At 47.3% G+C, this 15,760-nt stretch overlaps 1 protein-coding gene across 1 annotated transcript; it reads left to right on the top strand.

Annotated features, from left to right (window-relative positions):
* Positions 1 to 2,941: 2,941 nt before the first annotated feature.
* LOC144096684 (uncharacterized) lies at positions 2,942 to 10,920 on the top strand. The gene is made up of 4 exons (XM_077629553.1): positions 2,942 to 3,212; positions 9,524 to 9,787; positions 10,081 to 10,288; positions 10,886 to 10,920. The coding sequence occupies exons 2-4, from the start codon at positions 9,542 to 9,544 to the stop codon at positions 10,918 to 10,920; spliced, it is 489 nt and encodes a 162-aa protein (XP_077485679.1). The 5' UTR covers positions 2,942 to 3,212; positions 9,524 to 9,541.
* Positions 10,921 to 15,760: the final 4,840 nt, after the last annotated feature.

Here is a 15,760-nt window from a genome sequence, read left to right as displayed (position 1 = left end):
TGCATCAAGCCGATCCGCCAAGCTAAGTATACGTGCATGGCGAGAGTTGTATAGCGTTACCAAACACACACGTCGATGTGCTCACCCGTTCAGAGCCCGCCTACGTTTCAATCCATATCAGTAACAAAGAAAATGTCCAAACGTTAAATAAGTGTATCCGCCTAAGCCAGAACGAAAGTAAAACGCTTTATTCTACTCCTAAACAGGAAAGTCAGCGCAATAAAAGTCAAATCACCTTGTCTCGACAACGCATGCTGCGTGCTGAGAAGCCAGAGGTGGCTGCGCTTCCAAACTTTATTGGTTTGCCTTCTCGCGCGCTCGCAACACCCCGAAGCAGAATGGTTGGCGGGCGGGCGCTTGTTTTCTTGGCGCCTCCAGAGTGTGTGTGTGCAGCGCAGCTCGCCAATCGGGAGATGGGGCCGACCAGGACCATCTTGCGCGCAGACGCTCCGCCTGCGCGAGGCTAAATATTGCGATCGCCCCAGGGCGGCAGCAGCCAAGCGCACGCTCTGACACCCCGCGTGCATCGGTGGTATACCCTGTCCGGAAGGCACCGCCACTGACTCCGTAAGCCGCTTCTCCCCCTTTTGCATCCGTTATAGCGAGTTTTACGACCACGCATGCTGGGCTTTTGATGCCGGCGGAGAAATGGAGAGGATTGACTCGAGCCTACGTGGATCCGGCCGCAGTTGCAGGTATCGCTGTTTCTCTAATGATTGGCGGGATGAACGTTTCAGGCAGCGTAACAGCATGCACGAATAAGCTTTCCAAACGTCAACTGCGTGGGATACGTTCCTGACGACCGCTGCTTACTCTAGCGGAACTGCGTGCTCGGACTAGTGTCGACTTCAGCTCGTGGCGTAAATCATATTCTCAGCCCGTAAGAGATCAACAATTAGCACGTCTGGTGGTCTGACTGCAACGGATGTGATGTCAACGTGGCATAAACACAGCTTTGATAGAACCTGTATGTCGCTACGTCGTTTATCTGCTGCATGCTGTACAATAGTCAGGAACCTTCAAATGGTGACGGTTAAGGTTTATGGGGGTTTAACGTCCCAAAGCGACTCAGGCTATGAGAGACGCCGTAGTGGAGGGCTCCGGAAATTTCGACCACCTGGGGTTCTTTAACGTGCACTGACATCGCACAGTACACGGGCCTCTAGAATTTCGCCTCCATCGAAATTTGACCGCCGCGGCCGGGATCGAACCCGCGTCGTTCGGGCCAGCAGCCGAGCGCCGTATCCACTCAGCCACCGCGGCGGCCTTCTAATGGTGTGTTTTCGCACAACTGTGCCGTGCAAAGTGGCCAAATTCTGAAACATTATTGTTATGACAAATTCCATTCAAAGCGAACATATTTACAAAAAATAATTGTGCACTGTGAGGAGTGGAGTGTGGGCTTGTAAATATATTAGCCTTTTTGTGTTTTTAGCAATTTTAAAGTGACGTGAACGACAAGACTATGGATAACAGTTTTGTGCAGCTTTTGCAAGTCGCCACGAAAGGCAACGTGGTGCAAGCTGCTCGACATGCCAAATGCACATGGCATTGGGCCAACATCGCAACGATCGACCCAAAAGAAACAACGGCTGTTCTGATACATCATTCCATCTAAAAGCCATGCCGCTATAGTTTCGTTTGGAATGTTTTACAGCGAAAGTTGTAATAGTTTAGCTCAAGCAAAACACACGTTAGGGGATGCTGCGGCAGTTGAGAAACGCATCAGCATCACACGAGTAACACGACCAAGCCGGCGGTAGCAGAGGAGAGGAGGGCAGCTTTTTTTTTTCTCTCACTGCGCGGTTCAAGTGTCCACCTACAAAGTGAGCTAATATGCGCCCTTCCTTTCCTCAAAACCGAAAGCGTGTTTAGACCGCGAATAATATCGGACAGTCTAGCCCCCCAGTCTACCCTTATTCGCAGTATAGGCCCTCTGCTGGATTTGAAAAAAGGAAAGACGCATAACTGGCTCCCTTTACCGGTAGACATCTCAACTACGCTGTGAGAGAAAAACACGAAGGGCGACTAAAAGCTGGTTTCCAACTACCGTTTGTGTTTTTTGGCGCGACAGAGTTGAGGCGTCCACCGGAAAAGTGAGCCAGTCATGCGGAGGGTCTCGACCGTTTCTAGCACCGTGGTCTAAACAGCGAATAACGCTAGACTGGGAACTATACTCATTTGCTTCGTGCAAGCGGGCCCTGGACTGTGCCGGGAAGGAATTATTGAAAGGGGCAGCCCACGTTGTTAGGGTAGCGGTTGTTCGGGTATCGATAACGGGTTAATGTCTGTGTATGCGGAATTGGTCAATCTCTCCATTCATAAATGCCTGAGAGTCTTCCTACCATCCCACGGCGGAATGGTGCAGCGGTCAAGTTAAGATGCGCCACTGCTCTTCTATGGCAGGTACCGCCATCAGTGGGAGTTGGGTTACTTGGGTTAGGGTGCGACCCAGGTTGCTCTTCCCTACTAGCCTCGTACGAACAAATAGGCTGTCGCCTGCCACGGTGGGCAGGTTGCTAGGTATTTTTATGTGCACCTAGGCAGGTTGCCCACCAGCCGGCGGGCAGGTTAGCAGCCTGCCACAAAACCGGCTTCAGACAAACAGACGGACAAGGAGGCAAACAACGGCTAAATGCGGGTAATGGCCACTATAGGTGCGCACTAAACAATCTATTTCTTTGTACAAGCCCAAAATTCGTACTGCCAGGCACATTGTGAGTGTGAAAATGCATTATCGAGGGTCACACTTGTCGCTCGACTGAATAATTTCTCAACTGTAACGGCGACACGCAAGAAGCCCTCTCAGAATGGCATCACTGCTCAGTCGCACGGAGCCCCGAGGTTGTGTAAAACGATTAAAATTGCAAGGAATTCGATCGACTGCGGCGAGATATAACATGACGGTCTAGCGCTGGTTTTTCGGTATAAAACCCTGAGACCAGATCGCACGGGCTGCTTCTGTTGCACGGCCAGCATGCCGAATAAACATTCTGCTCAGTCGCTCTTTCTTTGTTTCACCCACCGCGCCTGCAACGTAACTGGCGACGAGGATGGTATATTGCCGGACTACGTAAAAACCCATCACCGCACTACCGGAAGGTGCTCCAGCGAGACTTCAGGACAGCAACGCTTGGAGGGCTTGCCGAGGACGGGGACGAGGACTTCAGGTCCGACGTGGAAAGCTTCGAGCACTTACTGAAGGTCCTAAGGTGAGCGACGACCTCAAGCTCTCTATGTTTATAACGGCGATCGACAAGATGGCGTACAAGACTCTGAAGCCTTCGCTCGAGTTTAAAAAGTCAAGGGCCAAGAGATATGCCGAACTGGAAGAAGTTTTGTGGAGTCATTTTATGCCCAAGTCTATGGTCATCACAGAAGGGTTCAAATTTATTTGGCGGTGTCAGCCAGAGGGCTAGTCTATAACAGCATATGCAATGGAACTGAGGCAACTGGCAGCTTCATGCGAATTCGGGGAATTCCTCGACAAGGCTCGGCGAGACCGCTTTCTAGTTGGGCTCTGCGGCAGCACAACGCAATCCGAGTTGCTGAAGAAAAGCAAGTTGACGTTTTCGAATCGATGCGATATCGTGAAAAGCATCGAGCTTGCGTGTAAAGAAGCCAGAACTTTCGACCGACGGGTGGGCGTAGTACAATCAACGTCATACGTTACAAGTCAGACAGTGGGAAACGCCCACAGCAGTGTGCAAGTTCATCCAGGGAAGAACCAGCAGGTGACCGAGTGTCAAAATCGTCGGAATATTTGTGGTGTGGCTCAGCGCACAAAGCGTAGCACTGAAAATTTCGCAAGTATCGCTCTCGTGTTTGCATGCGTTACGGACCCTTGGCAAAAATGTGCAGTCAGGACTAGAAAGACTGCGAATGAGGACTGTCATCGAGTGTTGTACAATGTCTATTCTTGCGAAGGGCGCTCAGGAAGTTATCAAGTTAACGTAGAAGAACGTCAACATGCAGACAGACAGACGTGCATGTGTCCATTGAACCATAAACGCTATTCAGGAAACTCTGGCCCGATATACGTAAATAGCCTTGCTATAAAAAACTCATACAAAACTTAGGACTCAAGGCGGTACGCCGCTAACAGTCACGGGGAAGTTGACGGTTCCCGTTGAACATAACGTCAGTACAAGCAACTTCCGCTCATTGTCGTTAAAACCTACAACGATCGTGACATTGCGTTGCTAGGACCTGACTGGCTGGAGGCTCTTAAGCTAGACTGGTAGCGGCGCTACTTCATAATGACGCTATAGTGTTCAATTCCACTATGGTAGTGATCAAAAGCAGTCTAACCAGGTTGGTTATGAAGGACGACAGCGCCCCCGCATTTTGCAGGGCGCGACAGATGCCATTTTCTCTGAGAGAATGCACATCACTTGAACTTCAGTCTCTCGTTAACAAGGGAGTGTTAGTACCTGTGCAGAGAAATCACTGCGCAACGCTCCTGATAGTTGTTCCAAAGGCGAACGACAAGGTGAGAGTGTGTGGTGACTTGAAGGTTACATTGAATCCGTGCCTACGAAGTGACCATTAAATTCCTCCCATTATAGAATAGTTGCCCGCAAAGTTGACAGGATGCAAGTGCTCGATTGGTCCACTGCGTATCAGCAGCTCGAGGCACAACCACTGGACGCTGTCAACACACACATGGGACTATGCAACTACACGCACTCACTCAATGGTATCACAAGCGCACCTGCTATTTTCCTGTCTGTCATGGATGATGTCTTAAAAGTGCTTGCGTGTGTAAGCTGCTACTTGGATGATGCACTTATCGCTGGCTCGACACTTGACGAATGCTTTCATTGAGGGGTAAAGGTGTTGGCATGATTTCAGGAAAGGGGCAGACGATTGCAAAACGAAAAGTGTGACTTCTTTGAGATGTCCGCCTCTTACCTGGACCACATTCTTCACGATAAAGGCATACGGCCATCGGAAGAAAAAGTGAAAGCGATAAAAGAAGCATCAATAACAAAAGATGCGGCTCAGTTGCGAGCTTACCTTTGTTTGACTAACTTCTACAGGTAGTCTGTGCCGAACACGTCAGCTTAGTTGAAGCCCCTGTACGATGCCCTGAACGAGAAAAGGTACTTCAGTGGTCACACGCGGCAGAGCAAGCATTTCAAGAAAGCAACAGCTAGTTAACGCAAAGCAATGTCCTGGCTCACTATGACCCAACGAAACCGGTAGGACTATGGGGAACTTGCGCTGAAGCTTGCGGCGCCGATTGCTGCGCCATACACACTGCCTAGCGACAAGAGCAAGCAGTTTTGGGTAGTACTATTAGTACTTTTCCGCGCCACCTTCAGGCGCCTATTGGCGTGAGCCTCCGCACTCTGTCGAAGGCGCACGTGCCGTGCGTCAGCTATCTGGGCTACGCCGAGAGAAGCTAGGCAATGAATGCTGTCAGCCAAACGCGGGTATCTAATCGCGCAGAATGTGTTCTCGCGTTTGCAGCGGCCCAAGCGGCTAACAAAAGCAGTTTTGAGTCACAGAATGGAACAATTGCAGTGCCACCTTGGCAGCGCAGGTTCCCTATATAGTGTGCGACGCAACAGCATACGGCGTCGGAGCCAGTCTTATTCATAAGATTGGAAGCGGTGAAAGGCCAATTGCCTGTGCTCCCAGAACATTGTGTAAAACACAGCATGGTTATGCTCACAATGAAAAAGGGGCCCTTGTTCTGGTTTTTGGGGCTGAAAAAGTTTCACAAATATTTGTTCGGGCGCAGCTTTGTGATTTATTCTGACCATCAATGATTTAAAGGCTTGCTTGCTCATGATAAACCCGTACCAGCGATAACAGCAGCCCGCATGGAACGCTGGGCTTTACCGCTCGCCGCGCATGATTATAGTTGGGTTTACCGCAAAGGTCGGGATGTTGTGATGGTTTTTCGTGTCTACCACTAGCAAACCACAAGATGTCTCAGACTGCGCAGACATCTTTTCAGTTGTTGATGAAGTGCCGTTGTCTGCTGTCGAGATTCAGAAATCCACTCAAACTGACCGAGCGTCGTCTCAAGCATTGTTGTACACAGTGAGTGATTTGCCGGCGCGTGTCACACACGGTGAATTAAAGCCTTATTTCATTCGGCGACATGAGCTGTATGTAGATCAGCAATATATTGCATGTAAAAATCAGGTGATTATACCTAGAAGTTCGCGCGAACAAGTGTGGCATATTTTGCATGAAGGACGCCACCGGATGACGCGCATGAAAATGCCCGCCCGTAGCTTTGTGTGATGGCGTCAGCTCACGGAGGACATTGAGCGGATTGTTAAAAGTCAGAGCGCGCGTCATTTAGCGCTTAATGCTTCGCCATGTGTTCTATTGCTAATTTGGGGTTGGCCGCCTCGCAGGTGGAAAATAATCTACCTGGACAGTGCGTAATTTATTTGGACTTCGTGTTCACGGATAGCCAGTGGCTTCTGGTCCTAGTGGAACTACATTCCAAGTGCATGAAAGTGTTCGTTCTGTCTTCAACTACTACAGAAAAGAACATCGAAAAGCTGCGGAGTGTCTTTGCACCATACAGACTTCCAGATGAAGCAGTTGAAGACAACGGCCCTTGCATTTGTGCCACAAATTTCACAGGCTTTTTTTTTTCGAAAAAATAGGGTGCGGCATAACCGAACGCCACCGCACCACCCAGGTTCTGGACGAGAGAAAAACGGGGATCTACAAAACCTCGCGACACCGGGTTGACCAGTTCCTTTTCACTTACCGAAACACACCGACAGGAAGAACAGGGCTAACAGACGCGGAATCGTTTCTGTCCGTTTAGGTGTGAATTTGGGCTTGTTGGTTGTCCATGAAAACCATTGACCCGCCGCGGTGGCTCAGTGGTTAGGGCGCTCAGCTACTGATGCGGAGTTCCCGGGTTCGAACCCGGTCGCGGCGACCGCGTTTCGATGGAGGCGAAGCGCTAAGGCGCCCGTGTGCTGTGTGATGTCAGTGCACGTTGAAGATCCCCAGGTGGTCGAAATTATTCCGGAGCCCTCCACTTCGGCACCTCTTTCTTCCTTTCTTCTTTCACTCCCTCCTTTATCCCTTCCTTTACGGCGCAGTTCAGGTGACCGCGGAGATGTGAGACAAATACTGCGGCATTTCCTTTCCCCAAAAGCCAATAAAAAATGAAAACAGCTTAGCGCAAGAAACGGGACGAGAGAGAGAAACAACAAGAGCGCTACTAACAACAAATACTTTATTGCAACGAGGCAATAAATGGGAAGGATGTACACACAAACAAATAGAAAATAAGGAGTCGCAGCCACATCAGTCAAAAGTTACCGGCTATCTAAGAAGGTTATCTCTTTGGTCAGCAAACTAACAGATTGAACAGTAACACAATCAGCGCCTCTTTTGCTGATTGTGAAGGCTTCTATAATCTCCCGCGTGAGTTGTGCCCTGTGCTTCGTCAAGATTTTGCAGTGACTCAGGTCTGGCTCGCACGCGCCTTCTTGGTAATCACGGCAATGCAGCGTGAGGTTGCTCTTGGGGTTCGAAGTTCTTAACAACTCAGCGTGCTTTCTCTGGCGATCACTTTGCGTTCGTCCACACGTCCTGCACTTGCGACGACTTTGTCTCTTGTCGCTCCTTAGACAATCTTGACATTCGGGCGCCGCGCTGGGTTTGGGTGCCAACGACTGCTGACCAAATAGGTAACCTTAGATAGCCGGTAACTTTTGACTGCTGCGGTTGGGATTCCTTATTTTCATATTTTCTCTTCATTTGTGTGTACATCCTTCCTATTTATTGTCTCGTTGCAATAAAGTTTTCGTTGTTAGTACCGCTCGTGGTGTGTCCCTCTCTCGTCCCGTTTCTTGCGCTAAGCTGTTTTCGTTTCTGTCGTAAAAACCGCGCACTCTCCTGAGCTTTCTGCTGCTGAACTTAGCAAAGCGTATAAGACAGGTCCCACCAGCACGATAGAACTACCGCAAGGTCCGCACCACAGTCACCGCTCCGGGAGCCGCCTCTGAACACACCACCTCTTCGGCCAAGTGCTCGTTTTCGGAAGACTGATATCGCCCACAGAGGTTGTGTAAAACGATTAAGGTGGGAAGGAATGTACTGTCATTCGATCGACTGCGGTGTTGTGGGACGTCATGGCCTAGCGCCGGCTTTCCGGTATAAAAGCCCGCGGCCAGATTGCACGCACTGCTTCTCTTTTAAGACCAGCATACCTAATAAACATGCCGCTTAGTCCCTCTGTCCCAGCTTCATCCACCGTTGTTGCAACAGTTACCACAGCTCATCGCTAAACCTTTTCTCAACTGTGACGGCGACATGCAAGAAGCCCTCTCAGAATGGCATCACTATACTCAGCCGCACAGTGTCTGCTTGGAGTAGCCTAATCGATGGCGTCAGATTTTCTATGGAGTAACACACCGCTGCACTTTCGGGATCTTATTGCAGCGACCATTTGTCATGCTTATTTGCTTATGCTCAAAGCGGCCGGTACGTGGCTTTGTCACTTTATTTGCGACGCGAGATGTCGCCATATTTATCTCGAATGATGGCTACCATGCGGAGTTGATTCTACGTTGTTCGAGGCCGTTGTGGCCACTTTGCGCGCCGTATCTCTGAGGTTCGTTGCCTGCTTTACACCGAGCACTGCTGAGCGCAGCAAGCATTCGGCTCGACAACCGCCGAGCACGTTTGTCGCTATCTCTGCGGCCGAGTTCTGTTCTTTGTGGGCGACTGTGAGCCCAATAAAGAGCCTGTTGCAGTGACGCTTGTCTACTCGTCTGTTGTTCCCAGCGTTGTCTCTACCACATGATATTGCTTTCAATACCCGTCAGGGACACGCCGTAGCCTATTAAAAGTACGCAACCGAAAAAAAAAACGCTAGGTAGCTTTTCACTAGCAGAGCTTTGAAGCAAATAAGGCCGTTACCAGGGCCAGAGGCGTGGACGTATCAGAGCTGTGAAAGGAATGATGAAAATGTCGCAAATAACGTTCTTTCCTGTACTATTACACAATATCAGTTCTTATGCCACTATTCAGAGAAACAGAAGTGAAAAAATCTCGTGAGCATATGGCTACAGCAGGACCTCAGTCGACTAGAGGTGTCTGCATTGTAAAAGTCTACAAGTTTTGACGTCGAAATGAGGCAAGCTCCTACAGGACGCGGCCTAAATTTCCATCCGCAAGCATCACATAAATCATGCATAGCCCTTCCAAATATCCATAAATATGATAACAAGTCGCTGAACTCACGACTGTCGCTAGGCTACGGTTTGAAGCCCTGCAGTATACTGGACCGGTATCTTATCACTATACGCAGGCAACACAGTCTTGTTGGACAGTGCGTGCTGATTCTCTCATGAATCGCGATGGACCAGGGGCTGCAGGCGTTACGTGTTGATTTGGTAGTGCAGCACCAACACGTGAGAACGAATTGCGTGAAGGGTGGAACAAGAGACGCACGCAGCAGACGACAGGCGAGTTTTGGCCCCTGAACTCCGTTCCACGTCAAAATGCAGAGCGATCGGTTGGTGTGCAGACGCAGGCCGCGTGAGCCATGACGGGGACCGAAGACGGCGGCCGGCCGTCGCTGCTGCTGGTGAGCCCCATGCACGTGGTGACGCTGTCGGACCGCCGGTCGTGGGGCGTGCGCCTGGCCCAGCGCCTGCACGCCATCTCCCAGCGGTGGTTTACGCACGTACTGCTGCTGGTCCTGCTGGCCGCCTACGCGGCGCTGGGTGCGCTCGCCTTCCGCTACCTCGAGGGCCCCTACGAGTCTCGCGCCAAGGCAGGCCTGCAACGGGTGAGGAGATGCGCCCTCACACACGACGCTTCTTTGTGTTTTCAGGTCCGTCCCATCATAGAAAGTATTTGTAATCAAAGTGAAATAAATTAAATGATGGTTAGCTGTTTGGACTAGGGGCTCTATCTGTGTGCGAGACAAATAAAAACGGCAAAGCTCCGCGCTCATAAGTAAAGCCAGACACTAACGATGAGGCGCCTCAATTTCGGCGGTCTTTGTTAGTGTCATACAGAGACAAGCGGAAAGCCTAGAATGGGTTAAAGCTAAGCTGTAGGTCGGCGGTGCACCGGCAGGTCCGTCGGCTGCTCGTGGAGGAGCTTCGCCGGGGCTGCGGCGCTGCGGACGACCACCGCTGGCGGCGACTGGCACAGCGGCACCTGCAGGTCTACGAGGCGCAGATGCGCGCGCTGTGCCAGGCCGGCGTCACCACGGACGCCGAGCACCAGCTGTGGACATTTTGGGGAGCCATGTTCTACTGCGGGACAGTCTTTACCACCATCGGTGAGCAGCGCACATGCATAGAAACCCGCGGATCGTTTAACATAATGATTCTGGCTAATGGTTAATGCTTTTGTCATATGCTTGACGGAGCGCATATGACAGGTTCTCTCAGATCATGAATGGAGTTTACCAATATCCCTCAAGAGAAAACATTTAACACTTGTATCGCACCGGAAAGGGCTCAACTTAAACTTAACACAATGCAGAGATCTATGGAAAGAGAAATGATGGGTGTAACGTTAGCAGACAGGAAGAGGGCAGAGTGTGTCAGGGAACAAACCCGGGTTAATGACATCCTGGTCGAAATCAAGAGGAAGAAATGGGCTTGGGCAAGACATGTAATGCGAAGGCAAGATAACCGATGGTCATTTGGGTAACACAGTGGATACCAACAGAAAGCAAGCATAGCAGAAAACGGCAAAAAGTTAAGAGGGCGGATGAGACTAAGAAGGAGATTAAGAAGTTTCCTGGGATAGGATGGTCACAGCTGGCACAGGAAGGCATTAATTGGAGAGATTTTTGAGAGGACTTCATCTTGCAGTGGACGTAATCAGGCTGATTATGATGTCTGCAGTGTTGTAATATTGGCCGTTTCAGCCGCTTTGCTCACTCCTACGCCGTGGGTGCTGTGAAATAGCGGTAGCTGAACAAACTCTCGTAGCGTACCCCGGCTAACGAGGCTATAGGCACAGCCCGTGGTTAGCGCAGGTAAGTGCGTCGGCCATTTTCTCTTTTTCTTCTGGCATGGTGGTTGTGGAGTTCGTTTACCTTTCCGCGAACTCGCTGGTCTTGTGTTCGCAAGGAAGGCCACTCCAGGGGGGTCGGAAGTCGCCAACAAAGGGACCCGTCCCCGTCTCGGCCTCCCCTGCTTGCGGCGGACGTCCTCGTTTACTCCGAGCCGTCACGGGCATAGCCCGCCTTAAGAAGCCTAACCATGTACTACAGCTGTCGACATGTGTTCGTTGTTAAGGGGTTGACGAGGTTTCGGGGGCGCACGAGATACGGCTGAGTATTAGCCAAGTGACCGGAAACCCACTATTCCCGTAACGACTGTGTTCGTCTCTTGCGGTATGTTCTGGAAACACTTCAAGGATCGTTTCGTCGGCATATGCTTGTCGCGTGTGCGACAGAGAGAGGAAAGTGGTAACGGCTGGGCCGTGTGTACCGTGGGAGAGGGTGGTCGCGTTTGTGCTGTTCGTGTATTTGATTGCAACCTCTCCTTTCCCAAATGTTTAATCAGCACACTTTCCCCAATTTGTCAATAGTTGGCGGAAACCTTATTTTCCTTTCCCTGACCACTGATTGGTGAGTCGAGTCGCTTGTAATCTTATAGGTTGTTGTCCCCACTAAGGGCGGAGACAGAGGGTTTAAAAACAAGCGCTCTGGGTGGAACGGGAGCTGAATTCGTCTGATAAACGATTTAGCCATGTAAATAGTTTTCTCCTTGCTTCGAGTAACGTGAATGTTTGCGAGTTATAACCACCGAGTCATCAAGAAACCCCGATTTCATCATCAACAAGGTGTTTCCTGTCATCACCACCTGAAGCGGTAAGCTCAACTGTGATGATCTGCTAAGATCAGCGGTTAAGAAGAATTATGAAATATGAGCTGATTGATAGCCTCCTGAATGACCTCGCGGAATGTTTTGATTGCTATTGTTCACTGAGACTTGGCGCCAAGAAGAAAGCGACTTCAATCATTTAGACCCTTTTCCACTTTTCTACTTAAACAGGCTGTCACGAGGAGGGGCGTGGCCATTTATATAAAATCTTCTTATAAATGTGAACTCATTGAGTAGCTTTCAGCCTCGTCAGAAAACTATGAAATACTAACATTATGTCATAACAAATACATAATATCTGCAGTCTACCGGCCTCCATGCGGAAACTACGATCTCTTTTGCCAAAATATAAACCATCTTCTAGAATTCTACTCTTTAAACCAATATAGGTTAGTTATTTAGCTATTGGTAGAGATTTGAATGTTAATATGAATAAGAGGCCAGCATCATTAAAATGCTCTAGCATAATTGAATGGATTTTCTAATGTGGTCTCTTCTCTAAAAAGAGTTACGCCGTCTAGCCTGAGTATCATTGATCTTTTCACAGTTAATGTTGGCGTAACTGTTCACTGTGCTGGCACTTTGTCATGTGATATTAGTGACCACTGTCCGATTTTTGTATCCGTTAAGAAGTGCCGTTGTGTGAGTAATTCATATCATTTTATAAAGTTCCAATCATTCAGTAATGAAAACATGATCTCGTTTCCACAAGCCATACAGAACATTGATTGGTCATATATTTATAATTACACTTGCGTTAATGAAGCGTACAATTCGTTCACTGAAAAGTTTAAGGGTATATACTGTTCTCACTTTCCATGGGTAACAAAGCGGAAACACAAGAAAATTAAGGAAACCTTGGATTACCCCTGAACTTTACCAAAAGATTAAAACAAAAGATAAACTTTATCGAAAACTTGCATCAGGCAGGAACAAACAAGATTTGGTTGCTTTTTAATGTTTAGGAACTCTTTGAATACAGAACTGCGTAAGGCACGAAGAGGCTATTATCAACAACTGTCCCAGGAAAATAGGCGCGACAATCCGAAACTAATGTGGCGGGCTGTGAATGAGGAAATCAATAGCCCAAATAGCAATGAGAACATCGGTGAATTTTTCATTGATGGATCGCCAGTAACGGGTGCCGCCCTAGCGGACCACTTCAATCGATACTTCATTAACCTGCCAAACACTACTTACAATAAAAATGCGGCTCGCTGTATTGCAAAACAAGTAATAAATTCATTATTTCTTCAGCCTACTGCCTCATCTGAAGTTTTTCTACGCTTATGGCACTAAAAAACAAGTTTAGCTCGGACGCTGAGAATTTCACTATTAAACCAATTATATTTATTTTTAGAAATTAGAATTTATATTCACAGAAATTAGAATTAGAATTACAGAAATAATTATAGAAATTCCTTATTTCTTCAGCCTACTGCACCATCTGAAGTTTTTCTACGCTTATGGCACTAAAAAAACAGCTTTAGCTCTGACGCTGAGAATTTCACTACTAAACCAATTATATTTATTGCGACCTTCTTGCACCATGCCTATCACATATTGTTAGCCTATCCATTTCGTCCAGTGTATTTTCATATAGATTGAAGCAGGCGAAAGATATTATTCTCATAAAGGTGGCTCAAGGAATGACATGAGCAATTACCGCCCGGTGTCGATTCTTCCCGTATTTTCAAAGCCACTGGAAAAGATTTTACTAAGGCGCTTAGAACGCTTCTCCATTCAACACTCCCTCATACATGATTCTCAGTTTCGTTTTCGATCAGGCCTATCAACTGAATCTACTCTGCTGACACAAAAAGAACTCATTTTACAAAATGTAGAAGAAAAACTACTAACCTTAGGCATAATTATTGACTTCAGCAAAGCCTTTGGCTGCATTAATCATCATATTCTACAAGAAAACTGCAAAAATATGGAGTCAGGGCAAGTGCATTGCAGCTAATGACATCATATCTTGGTTAACGCCAGCAGTGTGTTAGCATTAACGGTTTGTGTTCCTCCTTTGAATATAGTAAGTGTGGTGCACCTCAGGGAAGTATATTGGGTCCTTTTTTTCTTGACTTTATATCTTAATGATCTGGCGCAGATTACAGATATGGCAAGATTTGCAACTTATGCCGAAGGCACTACTTTGTTTCTTCGGGAGTATCTTCAAGTGAATTATTTGTGAAAGGAAATTTCGTTCTAGAAATAGTCCTACACTAGTCCAACATGAACTCCTTAAAAATTAACACAAAATCTAAAGCAATATTTTTTCGTCCTGTAAACCGCACAGTATCTGCACTTACGTCGCTTACTCTGGGCACCAGTAGCTGTGAAGTCGTCACCAAACACAAAAATCTAGGAGTCATCTTTGACGAACATCTTAAGTGGGGTGACCATATTCAACATCTTATAAGTAACTTATCAAAAACTGTAGGTGTCGCCTGTCGATGTCGCGATATACTACCTGTAGAAATTAAGAATGATATACCATGCATTATTTCACTCCCAAATTAACTATTGCCACTTAGTCTGGGGGCCGCAGCCCGTACTCATATTAATCACGTTCTCATCATGTGGAAAAAGGTCATCCGTATTATTTCCTCCACCGATTACGTGGCACATACACCACCGTTCTTTATCCTACACAATATTCTACTAGTAAGCAAGATGTCATATTACATCATCCTGCTTCTTATGAAATTCATGACCTCCCACCGTAGTGAATTACTCCTCAAACTTGCATCCTTACAAAAAATGCACCCACCCAGATACATGGCGTCAAAGAAAGAAATGGACGGTACCTCAGGTTTTCACAAACTATGGGAGGCAAATGATGCAATTCTTAGTTCATAACACACTTCCCATGAATGGTGGTGTGAAAATGCCGGTTGTAAGAGAAATGTTTTTATGAGAAATTTTCTCAGTCGTATGGAGGATAATGACAGTTTTTTCTCTTAAATATTGTTTGTCGTACATGCTTCTGCATCGCCACTGTTGTCTCCTTATAAACAGATAATCTCGCCTCCCTATCTCTATTATCTCATAGTGAACATCTTATTTTGTAGTCATGTCTATTACTTAGAACTACTTAGCAGCGTTGTGTTCTAGATGTCTGATTATGACTTCATGCATTGTTCTTCTTGCCTTTCATATTGTCATGTTCACTTCGATTTAATTGGTAAAAAAACCTGAGATATTTCAACTCTATTGCGCTTCGAAATTGCATGACTTATCTAAATTCACCGTGTGCTTTATTATGTTAATAAATTCCGTATGCTCGCTGCTGCCTTGTAATGGGCCCCGGGCCTTGTCGAGCTACTCTGAAGTACATTTTTGCCCAGGGGCCTTTTTCTCTTTCAGTAAAATAAAGAATATGTATGTATGTATGCATGTATGTATGTATGTATGTATGTATGTATGTATGTATGTATGTATGTATGTATGTATGTATGTATGTATGTATGTATGTATGTATGTATGTATGTATGTATGTATGTATGTATGTATGTATGTATGTATGTATGTATGTATGTATGTATGTATGTATGTATGTATGTATGTATGTATGTATGTATGTATGTATGTATGTATGTATGTATGTATGTATTACGTATCCGTTTACTGACTTCCCGTGCAATGAGGACATCACCTACACTATTTTCTTTGCTGCAGAAGACAATAAACGAGTAGACAGGTGCACACCGAACAAATGGAGGGAAGAGCCGAGAGCGGAATCCGAAAGCCTGCAGTTCAGGGTTCCACCGCGGTTATCGCATGACAGCGCCAGCAAACTTGCGACAACTGCAAGCACCATCTGTGATGCATCTAACTCTGTGCCACAGTTTTATGACAAACAGACCAGATCTTGTTTCCTTCAACGTCGGAGCCAGTCACCAACGCCA

The sequence above is a fragment of the Amblyomma americanum genome, chromosome 1 (assembly GCF_052857255.1).
Source record: "Amblyomma americanum isolate KBUSLIRL-KWMA chromosome 1, ASM5285725v1, whole genome shotgun sequence".
Lineage (NCBI taxonomy): Eukaryota > Metazoa > Arthropoda > Arachnida > Ixodida > Ixodidae > Amblyomma > Amblyomma americanum.
This window is presented reverse-complemented; position numbering and strand designations above follow the sequence as displayed.